The 19,863-nt window shown below is 37.4% G+C and overlaps 3 protein-coding genes across 5 annotated transcripts; all 3 read right to left on the bottom strand.

The window, feature by feature from the left end:
- Positions 1-26: 26 nt before the first annotated feature.
- Positions 27-2,419, bottom strand: LOC111483125 (scarecrow-like protein 4). The gene has a single exon (XM_023129264.1). The coding sequence runs from the start codon at positions 2,144-2,146 to the stop codon at positions 374-376; it is 1,773 nt and encodes a 590-aa protein (XP_022985032.1). The 5' UTR covers positions 2,147-2,419; the 3' UTR covers positions 27-373.
- Positions 2,420-5,702: 3,283 nt separating this feature from the next.
- Positions 5,703-11,142, bottom strand: LOC111483154 (succinate dehydrogenase [ubiquinone] flavoprotein subunit 1, mitochondrial). 2 transcript variants are annotated; one of them, XR_002718320.1, is made up of 17 exons: positions 10,854-11,142; positions 10,234-10,401; positions 9,370-9,457; positions 8,943-9,089; positions 8,696-8,836; positions 8,514-8,599; positions 8,344-8,436; positions 8,187-8,250; positions 7,933-8,076; positions 7,564-7,751; positions 7,192-7,366; positions 6,906-7,076; positions 6,735-6,804; positions 6,499-6,619; positions 6,376-6,413; positions 6,007-6,160; positions 5,703-5,883 (listed from the first exon to the last, which is right to left on the bottom strand). XR_002718320.1 is itself a non-coding variant. In XM_023129308.1 (16 exons), the coding sequence occupies exons 1-16, from the start codon at positions 10,962-10,964 to the stop codon at positions 6,058-6,060; spliced, it is 1,908 nt and encodes a 635-aa protein (XP_022985076.1). In that variant the 5' UTR covers positions 10,965-11,142; the 3' UTR covers positions 5,705-6,057. The 2 variants fall into 2 exon arrangements, 1 of the variants encoding a protein (XP_022985076.1); XM_023129308.1 differs by having other exon boundaries at positions 5,705-6,160.
- Positions 11,143-12,404: 1,262 nt separating this feature from the next.
- LOC111483152 (ATP-dependent DNA helicase DDM1) lies at positions 12,405-19,696 on the bottom strand. Of its 2 annotated transcripts, none has more exons than XM_023129302.1 (16): positions 19,518-19,696; positions 19,293-19,369; positions 18,275-18,547; positions 18,104-18,187; positions 17,574-17,920; positions 17,289-17,478; positions 17,019-17,194; positions 16,743-16,809; positions 16,466-16,652; positions 15,565-15,660; positions 15,387-15,481; positions 15,194-15,313; positions 13,412-13,531; positions 13,237-13,335; positions 13,043-13,153; positions 12,405-12,908 (listed from the first exon to the last, which is right to left on the bottom strand). In XM_023129302.1, exons 2-16 carry the CDS (start codon positions 19,359-19,361, stop codon positions 12,669-12,671), a joined length of 2,274 nt encoding a protein of 757 aa, XP_022985070.1. In that variant the 5' UTR covers positions 19,362-19,369; positions 19,518-19,696; the 3' UTR covers positions 12,405-12,668. The 2 variants fall into 2 exon arrangements, with proteins under 2 accessions (XP_022985070.1, XP_022985071.1); XM_023129303.1 differs by having other exon boundaries at positions 19,561-19,696.
- Positions 19,697-19,863: the final 167 nt, after the last annotated feature.

Raw genomic sequence — 19,863 nt, 5'->3', positions numbered from 1 at the left:
TTTCCTTTTTTTTTTTTTTTTTTTTTGATAATTACAATATTGGTCTAATTAACGCCGAAACTTAGAGAGGGAGTTAAGAACGAAATCTCAGAACCGAAAATGGGTTACTCCAAAGGTCGGCAATGGCGGCCACTGAATAATCCTTCTGCCTGCGACAAATTAGGGTTTGAATCAAAGACTGAAGAGCCACTGTTTTCCTTTTCAGATTTTGAACACGAGCTTTTGAAATTTCTGGCAATGGCATCATCCATACTGCAATTTGATATTTGTTTTCGCTTTTGTTTTCAGTCCCATACCATACCAGTGAAAAAGACCTGGCTGATCGAAACTGGTTATCACCAACAACGAAGAAGAAAGGAAAGAAGACGATCGATCAACGCCAAGAAGATACAGTTAAGAGAGGAACGTCGTTCCATGCCAGAGACAGAAACTCTGGCGTCGATTCGATCAGTGTGTAAAGAGAACTGTAATTGTAGTTCCATAAAAGTATTTTCGCCTGACTAATGGCGTAATGGCTGAGTGCTACAGGTTTGAATCCGGAGCTTTCCAGTAAATTCTTCCATTGTTCTTTGGCTTCCATGCGTACTCTTCTCTTGCTTCCTGATTCTTCTTCAGATCCAACTATGTCAGCGATTCGACGGCCGAGTAACTGTTTTTCTAACTGGTGTCTTTCTGGAGAGTCTCGCGGCAAATTCGGCTCTAGCGATTCGAAAATGGCGGAGTAGAATTTTAATGCGTTCTTGAAGCGATTGTAGAATTCGACTCTGTTCAAGCTCGCCTCGTACTCGCCGAGAGTCAATATTTTAGGGCTCAGCGATTTCGCTAATAAGAGAGCATTATGAACTACAGTCGGAACTTCGTCGAGGAGATTGTATAATTGAAGCATGAAATTCACGGCCAACACCTCATCCGATTGAACGCGGAAGCTCGATTCGTTTAGGTCCTCAATCGGCGTTAGAATCGGTTCGAACTCAAAATTCAGTTCCAGAAGCTTTGCAAACTCGGAGAGTCTGTTGCCAGTGGCGCATAGAGATGCCGCCGGTGAATCTCCGAGAGATGGTGCGGGTATTCCGGAGATACGAACTTTGATAGGCTTTCCGGTGGCTCGTGTGGCTAAAGCCTGCAGAAGCGCAGCCCATTGAACACCCTGAACGATTCCGAAGTCGACAATGTGTATTTTACTGGCTGTTTGTGTAGCTTCCAGAATCGCTTGGTTGGCCGTGAGATGTGCGAACTTCGAGTAAGGACAGGCATCGTTCAAAGCTTTGTAAGAGAGCAAGAAATCTTCGGAATTAGCGTCGCTATCAGTTGTAACCAAGCAGTTCTTCATTGCCGTCGGAGATAATCTGCTCCGAAGAGCCTCACCGAAGTGAAACGCAACTCGTTCAATAGGATCTCCATGTTCTCGTAACGACTTACTGATCCGATTAAGAGTTTTTACTGCTCGGTCAGGTTCGGAGTCGCAGAGCCGCGCACAATCGAGCAAGACTTTCAGAAGCGGCGGCGAAGAGGAGTCGATTTCCGGGGCACTAGACGAGCTTTCGACGACGTTATTCTTCTGCAGACTTCCCGACATTGAATTGGCTACTTTAGCATCCTTAACTGGTGGTGGAGATGAAGGCAACGGGGGCAGAACACTATTCGTCTTGTACGAACCTTCCGGGAGAAGTTCTCGGTAGAACAGAGACGGCTGAGAGCCATTAAAGGGATCCACACCATAGAGACCACCAAACTCACCATAACCATCACAACCAGACGGAAGATCGGAGCTATCCGTGGAATCTCTACCGCCGACTAAACTGTCCATCCATTCATCAGATTCAAACTCTCCACCACCACCGCCGCCAAAATTAGGGAAGAATCTAAACCCGGTGGAAGGGTGCTCCAAATTCGAGAAATGAAAAGGCTGGTCGGTAGAATCAGCAGCTCCGGCGACCTGAAACGGGTCGGAGAAGGCGGAACCTGAAATCCCAAAGGTGAAAGTAGGAGAAGAAGAAGAAGAAGCCATTGTTGGGGAAGGATTGGAATTAGTCCAAGGAAGAAGAGGTGAAAGGTGGTGTTGCTGTTGGTCCTGCTGTTGTTTTTGCTTGATTACTTGTTGTGCAATTGCCATTAAATTGCCACTGTCTGCGCACATATACGCCATTAATCTGAAACAGAAACAAAAACAAAAAACCCTTCGCTCCCAAAACCAGAGAGAAAGGAGGGAATCACATTACCGGAAGAAGAAAGACGATGAGAGAGAAGTGGAAAGTGGGAGAAAGCGAAGAAGTCTCTGGACCAGTGAAGGAGAGAGAGAGAGAGGAGAAATAAATGAAGGGGCAGAAGGTGCGAGTGTGTGTGTAGCTGATTGAAGTCAGTCAAGTCCGTTGAAGGTGGCAGAGGAGGGGACCCGACTTTCCCCGTTCATTACAAATTTTCAAGAGGAGAGAGATTTTGGGTCCTTTTTGAGTCCCCAAATTTACTTTTTATTTTTTTCCAAAAATCCAAAAAACAACTATTTGGGTAATTATCGTCTCAATTTTAAAAAACATTTTAGGTAAACCACGTTGTTTTGTTACAAATTCGCTTGCAACCAAACAAAATTCACGCATCCAATTAAGTTGCAGAGAAACTAAAACGAGAGGTTAAACGCTCAAAAGCTCACCTCAACTAGGGACGAAAAGGATAAGGCCAAAGTGAACATTATTCTCATTGGGTTCATCCTTAAGATATCTTAGCCTAAAAAAATTTTAATAGGCTTGATTCTACCTCTTTTCATTTCACTTCCTAAACTTTTAAGGCTTTTAAATTGGTTTTTATTTTGAAAATTATAAGCTTACTAATTTTTTTTTTCGTTTATTTATTTTGAAAGTTGGTTTTTATTTATTTTTAATTAAAATATATAAATAAATAAAAGAAGATGTGTTAATAGAACGGAAATATAATAAATATTTAGCATTAAGAAAGAAAAAAAGTGAAAAAAAGAAAAAAGAAAAATGGAGTACAGTCCTTGTCAGGGCAAGCTGTGTGTGCGGCTGGTTACGTGGCAGTGATATGATGGCGGGCCCTCATTGGTCGATATGACAACACTAACTCATGAACGTCCACCTTCCGCTTTTTTTCACTCTCTTTTGATTATTATCTTTTTTAAAAAATTCAAACATTTACGATTATTTTCTTCTTCTTTTTCTTTTATTTTCTATAATATTTTTTTGCTTTATCGGAAGCATTAATAGGGTTTGTATAATCCAATAATTTAGATAATTCGATCGGATGAAAGTCCCACCTCAACTAATTTAGGGAATGATAATGAGTTTATAATTAAATAATATTACTATCTTCAAATAAACTAAATTTTGGTAACTAAATTAGTCAATAGAGATAAATAAATACATTGTTTAATATGAAAAAATGAAATTTAGGTCATTGGATTGGATTTTATTTTTGTGTCACTCTAGCCTCACCACCCATTTCTAATCCTTGGATATGAGAGTTGAAGAGATGAATGGCCTTCGCCAACCTCACTACGGATATGGTTTCATTGGTTAAAAAGAATTTTGTATTTTTTTTTTCAAAAGGAATTCTGTTTCAACTTCTCTTAGCTATATGAAGAGAATTAAGTCTTACCCACAACTTCAGAATTCATCTTCATTTGTAATTTTTACGGTAAAAATATGATGTAACTAGCTAAGTTTACTACACATCATGCTACCAACTTTTTATTGATGTTTGTATTCTTTGGCATCGATTTCTCATAATTTTCTTACAATATTTTTTATTTATGCTAGAGGTATTAAAGAAAGGCGTCGATAAACTTTTTTTTCTTCTTCCCTTTAACGGGTTGTGAGTTCCGATCTCTATCCTTAGTTCTGAAAAAAGTTTGAAATTTAAAGTAAAAAAATAGGGGAAGAAATAGTTGTAAAGTTGGAAAGAAAAAGTTTTGGTTGGGAAGAAGAAGAGGAAAGGGCCAAGGGGGGTCCTTTATGGGCGGTCAATGGGCCGAATGGGCCCGGAAGGATGGGAAAAGGGCCAATTTGAGTGGGGGCCCACAGGAGTGATTCTCGACAAGCAGAAATGGGACATCTCGAAAAAGCAACGGCGGAGGACACTCCCCCATACTCGCACTTTGATGGGTTCAAAAACAAAGTGAACCCTAAATCCACGTTGGAAAATAAAACACTTCTTATATTTTTTTTTTTGTTGTTATAAATTTCATTTCAATTTCGAGTGGCGCTCCCACTCACGACTTGCAATCCTCCAAACCATTTATTAGATTATACTACTTGAACTATGACAACCATATCAGTAACGGTGTATGTTTAAGCATAAGCTAAAAAAATCATCGTAACAACGATTAAGGGAGTTAGTTTAATTGCAAGTTTTTGTAAGGTTGATGAAGTAATTACAAAAATCAAAAGTTTATGAATATAAAGGTTTCGAAGGTTTCAATAAAGAAAAAAGACCCAATTGGTTATGATAACTGTTTGATAAATGATTGAATTTAGAGAGATTGGATTCCAATTAGAGCCTTAATAAAGTAATCAAAATAATATAAGAAAGAATGGTTAAAGAAAAGAAGAGCGGTTTGATTAGACAAAAAATCAAAGCAATCAACTCAAGCCCCATATTTTCTTTGTTATTTAATCTACGAAGACGACCCCCCACTTTGTGCACCTTACTTTTTCTTCATTTTTCTTTGTTTTTCTTTTCACTTTACCTTTTTTTCTTTTCCCTTTCCTTTTATGTTTTTAGGGCAGAGATTGAGCGATCATCAAACTTCAAAGGTCGGGTTGATTTAATTTTTGCCAAAAAAAGAAAAACAATTGAGTCTTAGTAAGTAGTAAACAAATTGGTTTTCAGTTCGAAGTTCCCCTATGGATGAAGCATACCAAACTTAAACTATTGTTCTAGGCAAGTGTACGAGCATTTCTTTTAATGATTAAAATCACTTTAAAACATGCTTTCAATCATTCATAATGATTGATTAATCACATTGAAATAGGGTTTCATACCATCAAAATTGATTTTAAATGATTTTGAACAAAAGACGCAAGCAATTCTAACTACTACAACATTAATTACTTTCAAACATGCCGTTTATAGATAGATATTCAACAAAGATCATCCACACAACTACACAGATATTATGGCAAATTGGCTGAGTATCACACCAAATCCAAACAATACACAAACTTGAGATTGCTTATACTGGAGGTGTGGTTCACCATAAAAATCTACAACTCATATGAATGAATGGTTCTGATTAGATTAGAAGCACTAATGGTGGAAGGGTTGGTATTTCAGGTCAAATCTTCAATGGAAATGCTACAGGAAAAGCAACAAGTACTTTGTTGGAATATAGTACCTCAGTATAAGCCAAAGTGGGAGAAAGTGTCCCTACATAAGATCAAATAAACCACACTACAACCTTTTCTTTTCCTTCTAAATTCATCAATTCAATCAAATGAAAGTTTCCTCATCATTGTAGTAGTAGAAGAAAAAACACGATAAACAAGACACCCCAACAACTTGGCAGAAAAAGTGGTACTGAAAACTATTGGCGTTTGACATTTTGGTCGAGGCAATTATGACTAGGAATGATGATTTGGAAGGAACTAGGATCGATTGATACTTCAAAACAAACTAAGATCTTTCAGGTATGCTTGCAACTATGCAGTCACCACTAATGAAAAAGTTCAAGAATAAGGAACCAACTCGACTAGGAAAAACTCAGGAAAGTTCACCTCAAAACACTTTATTGAGTAAAAAAAATTTGAAATCTCCTACTTGAATTGGATACATGTTTGTACCTCATAAACGTCCATCTCCTTTCACAACAGTCATATCAACTGGTAGGCCATGGCAAAGAAAAGACAATATTAAAAGACAAGGCATCTCGGCCTGCAGATCGAATTTATGCTTAAGCTCAATGAAATAATTTACTTGTAAGCATAAAAACGACCGACCTGCTTAAGTTGCAGATAGTACACTTAACTTTAAATAATTACCATCCACATGGCTTACCTATAGTGATTTATTGCAGTCTTCTTCCATCTATTATGGTTGAATAAGTCATCAGTATACACGGGCCTTGGGAGGGATTGTTTCCATCTCATCGTCCAATGTGTTCATGTGCACTGGCCTATAGTCCAGTCTGACCTTCTCATTCTCCCAGAATCTGCAAATTCAATCATATTAATAAACACACAGCAGAAGTTAATCAATTGAAATCATGGGCGAACTAGTAATAGAGATTTATTTCTGTTAATCTAGTTGAGCCATGGGTCAATGATAGATCCGGAGTCCCAAGATGTGAAAAGGTGACTGACTAAGAATAATAAAAACGGGGCAGTTTTTTTTTTTTTCTTTCGAAGTGTCAGACACGAGAGTTACCCCAATGTGTGCTTCATCCAGTTCTCATCATCTCTTGTCTGCATAAACAGAGTATACAAAATTACTATATTGAAGTCATAGGGAAGTGTTGAATCACTACTAATAGAAGTAAATAAAACTAACTGTGAAATCTTCACGAGCATGTGCTCCTCTGCTCTCTTTCCTGGCTTCAGCAGAGTGCATGGTAATAGAGGCATTGATCAAAAGATTTTCCAATTCAATTGTCTCGATCAAATCAGTGTTCCTGTTCAACGAATAAAGACCTTAAATCAACTCTTCAAAGAATTCAGTATTAACACTTGATAATTGTAATAATATTTAAAACAAAGAGACAGAAAACACCATGATCCTATTATTACCATATTAAACTCCTGTCCTTGACCTTCACATCATGGAAACTTTCCCATGCCGTGTCAATTAATTTGCAACCTAAAGAAGCAGAACGATAACAAAAAATGAAACGAAATTAAGCAGAGTTGCAGATTGTATAGAAGTTCAAAACTAAAATTCTCTCTTTTCGATTTGGCTACCTTCTTCCAAGGTTTCCTGAGTTCGGAAGACAGCAGCATTGTTTTGCATAATTCGTTGCATGTTCAACCGAATATTTGAGGTGGGAAGTGAACCATTTGCGTTCCTTAATTTGTCTAGCCATGCAATTGTCTTCTCACCAGCATCATTTTCCAACGGCTTTTGCTTTGCCCCTGTAAATTGCCCAAATATAATCATTCAACATTATCGATTTATTATTATTGGTTGAATCAGGTTGTGGGTTCATCATTCATTTCCCAGTTAAAAATAACTAAATAAGCATCTTGCCTGGTTTACTGATCTCTGCTACCCTATTTGCACAAGCTCGTCCAAAGACAACAATGTCCAAAAGCGAATTTGCACCAAGCCTATTGGCACCATGAACCGAGGCACAAGCTGCCTCGCCAGCAGCCATCAATCCTGGAATTACAGCATCTGGATCATTGCCCTTGATTGTAACTACCTGATAAATAACAAATTTACAAATGACGTTAGAGAAGGCAGAAAAAAGTGAGGACATTTTGAATTCTACAGAAACATTAGAGGGCGAATCTTCCTGACTATTTTTTTAACTCCCAAATTTTTTACTCTCAAACATTTTAAGAGAGGATACTCAGTTAGAAAAAATGAATAAAATAAGAGTTACTTTTTCATGCATACCTCTCCATGATGATTAGTTGGAATTCCACCCATATTATAATGCACTGTAGGTAACACTGGAATGGGCTCTTTGGTAACATCAACGCCAGCAAAAATGGCAGCAGTTTCTGAGATACCCGGAAGTCTCTCCTTCAGTACCTCAGGGGGTAAGTGATTTAAATGAAGATAGATGTGGTCCTTCAGTGGTCCTGTTAAAAGTTATGCATTCAGTAACCAAAGAAAAATAGTAAATAGGGAAAAAGAACAAATTAGTATACTCCCTAACAGTTATTTTGTTAGATGCCCTTATCAACATAGCCACGCCTTATTAGCTGGGAGAAAGTACATGAATGCATCTATTTAATACTAGGAGGGATAAAAGCTTCATACCTACACCACGACCCTCCCGAATTTCCATCGTCATGGATCTTGAGACAACGTCCCTTGATGCAAGATCCTTTGCTGTTGGGGCATATCGTTCCATAAAGCGCTCACCTTCACTGTTCCTAAGAATGCCTCCTTCACCACGAGATCCTAATTTTTTACAGAACAAAAAAGAATTTCATTTAAATTAGTATTATGTCCACGTAGAGTGAGGGGAAAAACCCAATAGGAAAATTATTATTCAAACTTCCGGTTCAGACCTTCAGTAATAAGGCATCCAGCACCATATATTCCTGTTGGATGAAACTGCACAAACTCCAAATCCTGTGCAAGAAAGGGAAAGAAAAGGTCCAAAAAGAGAATGAGAAATTATCCAAAACCTTCCACCACCATACTAGAAAAGGAAAAAATATGAACCTCAAGTGGAAGCCCAGCACGTGCAACCATGGCATTTCCATCTCCAGTACAGGTATGAGCAGAGGTTGCAGAGAAATATGCTCTGCCATAACCCTGAAAAAGCAGAGAGTTATATTAAAATAATTTATCAGTTCATACATTGTGATAACGATCATAATGGCATACAGTACCCCAGTAGCTAAAATTGTTGATGCAGCTTGGAACCGATGTAGTGTACCATCCTCTGTATTTAATGCTATCACTCCCTGGCAGCTACCTGAAATGCCAATATCGGTGGTAAGGGTGACCATCAAACATGGGTGGAAAGATCTACAATATTACGTAAAATTCAAGGAAAGTGGAGTTTATATACCATCACTATTCATTAAAAGATCCAAAGCAAAATATTCCACAAAAAATTGTGTGTTATGCTTCATAGCCTGGCCATAGAGAGTATGCAATAAAGCATGCCCCGTTCGGTCAGCAGCACATGCACAACGATATGCCTGTCCACCTACAAAGAAGACAATGTAAAAATAAAAAAAAATTGAAGACATGAGATTCTCAATGTTAAAGGGGAGACCAACATGGAAATGAGAACATATACTATGAATTGTTACCCTTTCCAAAGTCGAGGCTCTGACCACCAAATGCACGTTGATATATTTTTCCCTCTTCAGTACGAGAAAATGGAAGTCCATAATTCTCAAGCTCAATAACTGCTTTTGGTGCTTCTCTACACATGTATTGAATGGCATCCTGATCACCTAGAAAATGAAAACCATACAGGTCAAGGATTTGAATGTACAAATAAAATAGATTTGTTTTTGCACACCTACAAGTTCTAAATCATTAAGGATCAGAAAATATACGCAAGGTAAGCACATAAAAGTGCACCATATAAACAAATTTTGCTACTAGCTTTGTATTGGCAAGTAAGAAGCCACGAGCATTTTGATGTGTGTTTGTGTGCTTGCTTCTAAGCACAATACCAGCATCGCATTGCATGACAATATTTTTGAATTATCCAAAGTTCTAAATATGTACCTAGCCAATCGCTCCCCTTGACAGTGTCGTACATGTGCCACCTCCAATCATCCTCAGTCATGTTTCCCAGTGCAGCATTAATACCTCCCTATAAACCAATAGAACAATTCATTAAGCAATATGTTCAAGTAAAAGAAAATCTAATTCAAAAAACCAATAGAACAATCCATTAAGCAATACCTCATTCATTAAGCAATATGTTAGGTATTGCTTCAATAAATCTAATTCATCAAGCAATACCTTCAACCAGTTCTAAATAGCTAGCCAATCTAGCATCGCATTGCTAGATTCTGTGTTTCTCTCTAGTAGTGTCTAGGCCTTTTTGTCATTACTCGTTAGGCAACTTAAAAGTAAAGAAAGTGGTCCCTTCCTGCTAAATGGACAGAATTTGGGTTGAAAACAAGAACTCTTGGATCTCTCCTTGATTTTATTGGAAGAAAGGTTTACAAGAGGCCTTAGATCCGCCATAAACGTTTGATAGCCAGAAAAAAATAAAGAAAGAAAAAAATCATCCGCCAAAGACTGGTTGAGAGAAAATAGAAAGAACTTTCACTCACTTCTTTAAACGTGAAGGAATTGTTGCGAAGGATGAGAGTGTTGAGAATTATTGCATTTAGAACCCCAAAGAGACTTACAGTAAGTTTTTCAACTTCGTTGAAATTAGTTTCTCATAAAATGACAGAATTTGGGTTAGTTTAGAGAATGATCCTTTGACTACAGATCTTTTCTATCAGAATTCGAGTCTCAGAAATAAGACACTTTAACCTAAATTTGGAGACAAAAAAGAGAATTGAAGCCATATGGTAAGTTACCAATTTGTGAGACATAACAGACAGCATTACCATAAGTCCGAATACCCCCTACCTGAGCTGCAACAGTGTGAGATCGAGTTGGGAAAAGCTTAGTAATGCAGGCAGTATTAAATCCATGTTCTGACAATCCTATAGCAGCTCGAAGTCCTGCACCACCGGCTCCTACCACAACCGCATCGTATGTGTGATCAACCACAGTATATGAGGAGCGACCTGCCGTCTGCCATCAGCCAGAGAAGAAATAATTAAATATTTAATAAAAACCTATTAGCAGTCACCATCTTCATGAGAAGTTTTACACAAATACTGGAGCCCTAGGAAAGAAATTTGAGAGAGCTAGCTACGATCAGCACAATCAATGGGACCAATGCAAAACAGAATTACATTTCATTCTCTCATGCAAGCAATTAGCCAAATCAACACAAGATTAAAATACACAGATCACTAACAATACAGGAAGGTGGCATAAAAAAAAAAAAAAAAAAAAAAAAAAAAAAGAAACAACGAGAGAATAACAAAGCATAGTCTGTTCATCCATTCCACACGCCATCCTCGATAAAAGGAAAAAGAAGATGATAACCAAGAGAAACAGGAAAACATTCTAAAATCAAAGATCCAGACAAAAGTCGAAGCTCATATTCAATAAACAAGACATATGATGGAAGGTCATACCGAATCGGAGAAGAATCTAGAAAAGTGAGATCTGAGGTGATCATTAGGCGACGATTTCCTGGAAAAGGAAGAAGAAGAAGCGCGAAGGCCACGAGAAACACAGCGCCACATCTTGCTTCAGCACCTCCGTCCAATCCTTTGCAATCGCCTGAGTAAAAGAAATGGAAGAAAAGACGGCGGTTCCCCCGCTCTTGAAGCTCGCTGGAGGCCGGAAAGTGGGGGTTTGGAATGGGTTTGTTTTTCCAGGGAACGAGTCTCAGGTTATTGGCGAATGTGAGAGAACAAAATGCGCTACTTATCACACTAATAATGCCTCCGTGTAAGCCCGAAATTAATAACCAATTTATTTTAGTAATTCAAATATTAATTTGGATAATGGTTGATTATTTATAGATATTAAATAAATAAAATGAATAAAAATATCTCTCAATTTTACATTTTATCTTAAAAAAAATATCTCAATTTTTTTAAAAAAATTCAATAATACTCTTAAATTTGTAAGGATATTAATTAAAATTAAAAGGATTATTTTGAAAATTCAAATATTAATAATTATTATTATTTATAAATCGTAGAAATTTTGAGATAAATTTAAATAAAGTTATTGTAGTGATAAACCCACCAGTTGTTTTAACGCTAAAGCATGGCATTATAAGTGGTAGATTCGACATTAACGCGTCGCTGGGCGAGTGAAACTACGTGGCATGGTCTAAGTGGCCGTCACGAAGAAAAAGGTGAACGGCAGGTGAGTCAAACAGTTAATGGTCCAAATTAATTTACGTAAGCCTCTCCTTACATGCCGGTCACGTGGGCCTTTCGTCCACCGGCTGACGTGGATTTAAAAGTTAATTAATAAAATTAAAGTATTTTAAATATAATTTATTTATCGGCCAAAAAACAAGTATTTATTTGAGTTAGGCGTTATGTTCCTTTTAAAATGGAAGAAATATCTTTATCATAAAAAAAACCAAAAAAATAAAAGTGTATTATTCTATGCCATCATATGTGCTTCAAGTACGAAGGAGTAGTCGCTATATCTAAGAAGATGGTCTTCATGACTTCATTAAATGAAGACTGGTGAAGAAATGAGTGCCTACTTAAAAAATAAAAATTAATAACCCTACTGAGTTGGTGTATATTTACCAATATCTAATTTAAACATTCATAATTAAAAATACTATAAAAAAAATGTCAAGACATAAATGTTGAGAAATACAACTCTATGAGGCCGTTTAGAAAGCCAAAAGCAAACCACGAGAGTTTATGCTTAAAGTGGACAATATTAGACCATTGTGGAGGTCCACGATTTCTAAAGTATCAGAGTCATACCCTTAACTTAACTATGTCAATAGAATAATCAAGTGTCGAACAAAAAGGTTACTAACCTCGAAGGTGTAGTCGAAAACGACTCTAGTTTCAAACAAATGGTGTACTTTGTTTGAGGGCTTTTGAGAAAGGAGTCAAGCCTCTATTAAGAGGAGGAGGTTCGAGACTCTATGGTATACTTTAGTCTATAAGGAATACATCTTAATAATCAATCCAGCCACTAATGTATGCAAGGGAATTCATATTCTTAATTCGTCCCAAAAAGATCAATCAAGTTTCTAAGGCCAAACGCCCTAGAAACTCTTCTCTGAAGACTGCTTTTCACAAAGTGTATCTCCCAACCTCAAACAAAACATGCTGCCCTAATCATAATTTTGCATGCTCAGAAACTCAAAAAGACCAAAAATTGCATGCAACAGAATCCCCCAACTACATACATTTCCCCGTGTCCCAAACCGCAACACCACCTTCAAAACTACTTGTTAACAGTTAAGCGTTGAGTGTAGAGAGTACCCCTCCTGTTGAAGTTGGTATCACCACCTCCCAACCAGGCCCTTTGAGGGGGTATAAATCACCAGAAACTTTCAATTTCTCGTCGTCTGAACCAGACGGGGGAAGCAGGTCGGAGCGGTCTAAAATACGCTCCAAATCAGCATCGCTAATGTCTGTTTGTATCATCTTATCTTCAGCAGAATCTTCCTTCCTTAGTAGTGCCAGCAGATCCTCTTCCTGAAAATTTGTGTAAATGGAAATTTGCATTGCAGCCACAAGAAATGTTGGTCACACGGCAAATCTCCAATGCAAAAGATCCATTTTCTTCACGGTAGAAGTAGAAATGGATTGAAACAGGTCAGTCAACTAACCTCTATAATAGCTCCAGAGTTGGGTTTAGTTCGTTCCTGGTGAAATTGCCCCTTCTCGATGACAACATGCTCAAGCTTCAACTTACTAAATGCCCTATTCAGAATGCGGCCCTGTTAAGACAAGTCCTCAGAGTACTGATGAATAGCATCATGAATATGAACACACCAAAAGATTAAGACCATCAGCAAGTTACCTCTACAGACTGAGCTGTTGCAAGTCTGTAAACGTGTACGGGTTTCGTTTGACCAATCCTGTGACATCTATCCATGGCCTGCAAATCCATTTGTGGGTTCTGGTGTATATGCGCAATGTGGTGAGTCAATATTAATCCAGAAACTGAACAATAAATGGAGTGTCAAGAAAAATACCCAATCGCTGTCATACAGTATACAGGTATCTGCTGCAGTAAGGTTAATACCCAGACCACCAGCTCGGGTGCTTAGAATGAATATCCTGTAGTTGCTGTTAACATCATTGAACTCCTGGATCTACATGTAGAAAAATTAAATTTGTCAATTACAACACTTTCATAAAGGAAAAATTTACAACATTTCTAGTCCAGCTGTGGCATATAAAGGGAAATTCAATTTATTATCACATATAACTATAGATTACTAATTTGTAACATGCAAGTAATTATTTCAGTCTCAACTAAACGTTTCTCAAGATCCCAACAAAACCTACTAAAGTAGTAGCACAAAGCATAAAGCACGAAGGCAATACTGAGAATTTTGGACATTTCTCGGACAAATATGAGCCAAGTGGAAGGCCTTGGCATGCACCTAGACTAGGAAACACTCATCAGCACCTAAGGAAACTTGCCAGGATCAGGCGAGGTGGCGTCATTAAGGCATACATTTCTGCCCCGTAGTGAGGTTCACAATTTTGTTTTTCCTTCGAAGTATTTTTCCTTTTGTTTTCTTCTGCATAAATCCTCTATAAATTATTGGCTATTTTTTCTGCTTTACCCTACCCCATAGAATTAGAACTCTAGTCTCTATATGGTACCGATGACTAACTCCCCACACCAAATATGGTTGCCATTATACTCCCCTACCCCTCCTCCTAACGGACTAACATATTTGATTTCTTCACAGAAAGATTGAGACAACCTTTCTGTAATAGTCCAAGCCACCCGCTAATAGATATTGTCCTTTTTAAGGTTTTCCTTTTGAACTTTCCCTCAAAAGTTTTTAAAATGTGTCTGCTAGGAAGAGGTTTCCACACCCTCATAAATATGCTTCGTTCTCCTCCCCAATCAATGTAGGATCTCACAATCCACTTCCCTTCAGAGCCTAGAGTCCTCGCTAACACTCGTTCCCTCCTCCAATCGATGTGGGACCCCCAATCCACCCACCCTCTTCAAGGCAGTGTCCTTACTAGTATACTGCCTCGTTTCCACCCCCTTCGAAGCTCAGCCTTCTTGCTGGCACATCACTCGGTGTCTGCCTCTAACACCATTTGTAATAGCCCAAGCCCACCGCTAGCAGATATTGTCTTCTTTGGGCTTTTCCTTTCGGGCTTCCCCTCAAGGTTTTTAAAACGCATTTGTCAGGGAGAATTTTTCACGCTCTTATAAAAAATGCTTCCTTCTCCTCCCCAACCGACATGGAATCTCACAATTTCCAAATGTGTCCATCAAAACATTAGGACTATAATAGCCAAGAGCAAGTTTCCAGCTGCATATGGCAGATAAGAGGACCATATGGTTGCAGCTTCTAAGTCACCGGAATGAAGTTCCACAATATGATGGTGCTTGTCAACTTTAGTCTTCATGAGTAGCTTATGCCAGTTCCAATAGAAGTTACAAAAGCGTTTGTGATTATCCATGAATTCTCTCTTGCTTAAATTCTATCACAACTCTCCTCGTAGTTTCATCTTCTTCGATATACCAGATTCTATAATGATATTTGTCAAAGGAATATGTATATGCATCATGCACGTATATTTTCCATTAGTAACGTAGCTTTACACATAACAGATAAATTGAACATAGTTCTTTGGTGCAACAATTTCTGATATTAACACCATACTGCAACATTTTGGCACATACAATGTGAAGAAAGCAAGAACGAAGGGGAAAACAATAGCAACAGCACACAACACAACAGGCTTTAAAGTATTCAGATAGTTCATTCAAAAGCTCATACCTGTCTTTTCCTTTCATCTAGTTTCACATTACCATCTATTCTGCAAACTTCAAATCCCTTCTCACTAAAATAGTAGTCCATGATATCCAAAATCTTAGTCCATTGAGAGAAGATAAGGACCTAATAGAAATGCAACGTAGGCAATTAGACAAAACTGAGAAGAACAACTGAACAAGATTACAAATCAATTTACTTTATGCTTGCGTGCTAACAGTCGCGTCAACAATCTATCCAGTAAGCGAAATTTGCCACACTGCTCTACTATCTGCTCTACAGGAGGATATGTATCTGTCAGAAAAAAAACAAGGGTTTAAGTGAAATTGTATAATACATTTTTTACCATGACAGATTGAAGAATGAGAGAAAGATACATGATTCATCAAAAACTGATTCCAGTAGATCAGGATGGTTGCAATTTTTCCGAAGCTGGACCATCAAATTATTAAGCTTTCCTTTCAAAACATGGCCTACATTTTCACAAAATTACCACAATTAGCAGAACATAATATGGAATGGAATATAACGAATATAACAAATATAATGAAGCCTACCATCAAATAAGCAGCCTAAACAAATCATGCACAAGATGATCCAATTGCACATACAACAGTTTTAACCAAGCAACATTTAATGCACATATTACAAAAGCCTAAATGAAATACAACCAGAACAAGCATGCACCTGAAACCTAAGCCCACGGCATTTGAAGATTTAAACACTCATTTATGTCAACTAGAAGTATACGAAACCAAACCAAACTGACCATTGAACCGCACTAAGGCAGTTTGGTTTGATTTTTCTCTTTCTTTATGCCTAAGCTGAGCCAAACCAATATAGATATGCAAAAAAATAAACTCTAAAATAATAATATTAATAAGAAATCCTAAAATATTGTAGGATAAATGATTTTTCATATCTAAAGTGACCTTTAAAAACTTTTGAAATGTATTATTAGTTAGATTGGATTCTTTTATGAATTTAAAATAGATTCATTCATTTTGCATATTAGTCGTGACATTGAAGTGTATTATTTAACAAATAAACTTTAAACGAGTATAGTGCAAAACTTAAAGGAGTTGGAAACTCGCTATCCGTAAACCCCCTGGCTACTTAGCAACTTAATTGCCAACTGGCAACCAAGAGAAACCATCATCCCTCAGCCATATACCAAATGATAAGAGCAGAAAAACAAAGAAATTATACTGCAACATACTTGGTAGTTACAACGACAAGCAAATGGCATCTATATACTAAAACTCAATGTTAAACCACCTGATCCCTTCTCGGAGAGATGACTTTCCAACGTCTTGTTAATTAAATGTTCCTGAAAGTTCTTCTGACACTCGGTCATGGTTGCATACAATATAATTTCTTTCTTCCGAGGGAGCATTAGCTCAACATCGGATTTCATTCTCCGAAGTAGAAATGGTCTCAGTATTGCATGCAGTTTTGCTACCACCTGCAGGTTTCAAATATCTATATATGACAAACTTATGCAACAAATAACAACATACAGGGTTGGAGAAAAAAACATCAAAGAATTACCAACCTGGGCCTTTCTATTCTCTTGTGTTTCTTCTTGTTCTTCAGCATGACTCTTTCCAGAGAGATCAAACCTGAACAAATTATTAGGAGCAAATCAGTCTTGAATATGGTAATAATAATTGATTGACCCCCTGCAACTACAGTCTCAAAATATGTGGTATTATTTATTTAACAAATTGCAGTACTTCCAGAGGCTATAAATTCACCACCATGTTCACAAATGGAAAAAACAAATCTTAAGATTATAAGCACCCATCTAAAGATAAAAAGGCATACTGACCATGACTCAAATTCTTCATTGGAGGAAAAAATATCTGGTAAAATAAAGTTCAACAACGACCAAAGCTCTGCCAAATTATTCTGCAGTGGTGTCCCAGTAAGAAGCAGTTTATTTTCAACAGTTATGTACTTCAATTCCTTCAGCAATTTGCATTTTGAGTTTTTCAGCCTATGCCCCTACAAGAAAAATATGTTTTAAAGACTAAGAGTGTCTAAAATTCATGAACTATATTTTATAAGAGACAGTAGAAGCATAGTCTAAATGGCTGACCTCATCAACGACAAGATATTTCCAATTGTAATGCCTCAAAACTTTTTTAGCATCACTCATTGCAATCTCATAAGAAGTAACCACTATGGGGAAGTTAGGTCCAATTGTTTTAGGCATGGACTTTCTTCGAATCTCTTCCCTTTGTTTTTTGTTACCATGATAAATAATAGCACTCACTGTGGGCACAAATCTATATAAGGAGACATAAAAACAAATGGAGAAAATAAGGTGACTAAACAATTTATTATTAAAAAATGTTAAGACCAAGTTAACACGAGAGACTACCTCAATATTTCATTTATCCAATTTGAAAGTGTGGAAAGAGGAGCAATTACTAAGTAAGGTCCATCCAGTCCCTTCCCTTTCAGATGTGCAAGGAAGCCAATGGTTTGAATTGTCTTACCAAGCCCCATTTGATCTGCAAGGATTCCATTCAGCCCATTCTGCCATAATGAGATTAACCATTTGACACCTTTGAGTTGGTAGGACTTCAATTTGCCACCAGTCAACAGAGGTACAAGTTCACTCTGCTCCTTCTCAATTCTTTCTTCCTCGGTCAAGTTCTCATCTTCACCGTGCTCACCTTCTTTTGATCTAGTCAGCATAGCTGCAACAGCTCTTTTTGCCTTCCTCTAGAAACATTTTTATCCCAGGTTAGAATTTATTTAAAAATATACCAATAGTTTGCAGTAATAAAGGATATTCAAGATTAAGTTCAATTAATAACACATTACTTGAGGTTAAAATTTCAAATATAAAAAGGATTTAAAACAGTACCCCAAGATGTTAAGACGTGAGAAGCACATAATTCTTACATTATTATAACGTGGAGCAGCTTTCCTCTTTGAACCACGCACATTACTTTTCTCAACAGATTTATTCTCTTCCTCCACTCCATTCTAGCAAAAAGTTGAAAACGATCTCAATGAGAGACAGAAAAGGCGCATAACTTTAAAATCTGTAAATTATAAAGCACATAGACATACAAATGTGATGTCATCCATTTTCTCCAGCAAAAATTCTGAGTACAACTGTGTTTGAGTGAGAAGTTCATCCAATTTGGTAAACTGATTGTCATTCAACTTTGCAGATTCTTTTGAATCCTCAAGTTTCTCGGTCTCCTCATCCTTAACCCGAGCTTCCAGCAATTTCTGTTCCTCCTCTGCCATTTCTTTTGATATAAGACTGGAATCCCCATTTTTTGCTTCCAAAATTATCTTTTCCTCTAACTTGATCTCATTTTCCCCATTACATATATCCTTCATGCAAAAGGGGGAAAAAAGTCACAAGACAATTTGGCGCAGCATTAAAAAAAACGGATACCAGTTCAGTAGGAATCGAATAAACTATTTGATATATTCCCTACTGACATGCAAACATAGCTCATTTGAACATGATGGCAAAAGAATGCACAAGAAAACAAACACGCAAGTGTTAGAGATCCATATGGAATCTTAAAATAGACTACATGTTTCCTTCCATTTAATTCAACATTGTCAGACGTTGGAGGTATCTCCACCATTTTTCAATGAATATCACCGCAAACATTACTGAATATCTAAACAAATTTGTTTTCAAGTGCCGACAAGTTAATAAGTGTTAGACCCAGGGAAATCTTTTCAGGGAAACATGAAAAATCTTCTATTTCAGCGTTGCGACAGAATATGATTGAATAAAAAAGTAAAAAGGAGAGTAAGGAAAATCATTTTTTCCATGCGGCTGTTTAGGAGCGTTCTAAAAGAAAAACGATAGATTAATCATTACACATTAAGATAATCATTTCCAGAAAGTTCTTCGTTCTTCTTTTACTAATAAATAATAATTTCAAGGACGGAATAATCCTTTTTATTAAGCACCATTTAAAAGTTCTTCTTGAAAGCAGGTAAAAACACGAAATCGACTCCTTTTTTCCTGCTAAATGTCCAGACGAGGTCTTTTGCCGTATCAAAAGAATCAAGAGCACAAAAAAAGAGTCAGAAGCCGGAGTGAAGAAAGTGAAAAAACCTCGTCTTCCAGAACCGAGGTCGGTGACTCTGCAGAATTATCAGCTCTTGGTTTCTCCTCGAGAGCCATTTCCAGCCCTAAAATGAGTATCAAACAGTGAACAAAGACCGGATTAAGCCAAAAATCAGAGCAAAACCACTTGAAAACACAAATAACCAAGTGATCTTCCTAAGAAGCTATAAACCGTGCGCCGAGTTGATTAATCTTGTGTACTGAACTTCCTACCGCTCAACAAACACAAAGACGAAAATCCGGAAGCAGAACGAACCAAATGCACGGTAGCAAATCGAAGAAACTTTAGTCCTGCAGTTGAGATTCACCGAGAAATGTAGAAATTTTTAGAGGGAAGCGACCCTAGAAAATGGATCGTCGTGAAGTTTGCGGAGAAGCCCCGCGTGCTGTTATACTGTTTCTTAAAGAATGTCTTTTTTTTTCCTTTGTTCAGGGTTTTAGGCGGGAAATGGAGAGACGTTTTGGACCCTGAAAAAGGAATTAATTACAAAAATACCTCCCGTACTCGTCTTATACACCTACCGGGTTAATTACCACAAAAAAAAAAAAAAAAAAAACC

Source organism: Cucurbita maxima, unplaced genomic scaffold, assembly GCF_002738345.1.
Source record: "Cucurbita maxima cultivar Rimu unplaced genomic scaffold, Cmax_1.0 Cma_Scf00008, whole genome shotgun sequence".
Taxonomy (NCBI): Eukaryota; Viridiplantae; Streptophyta; class Magnoliopsida; order Cucurbitales; family Cucurbitaceae; genus Cucurbita; species Cucurbita maxima.
Note: the sequence above shows the minus strand (reverse complement) of the source record. Positions and strands in the feature narration are given on the sequence as shown.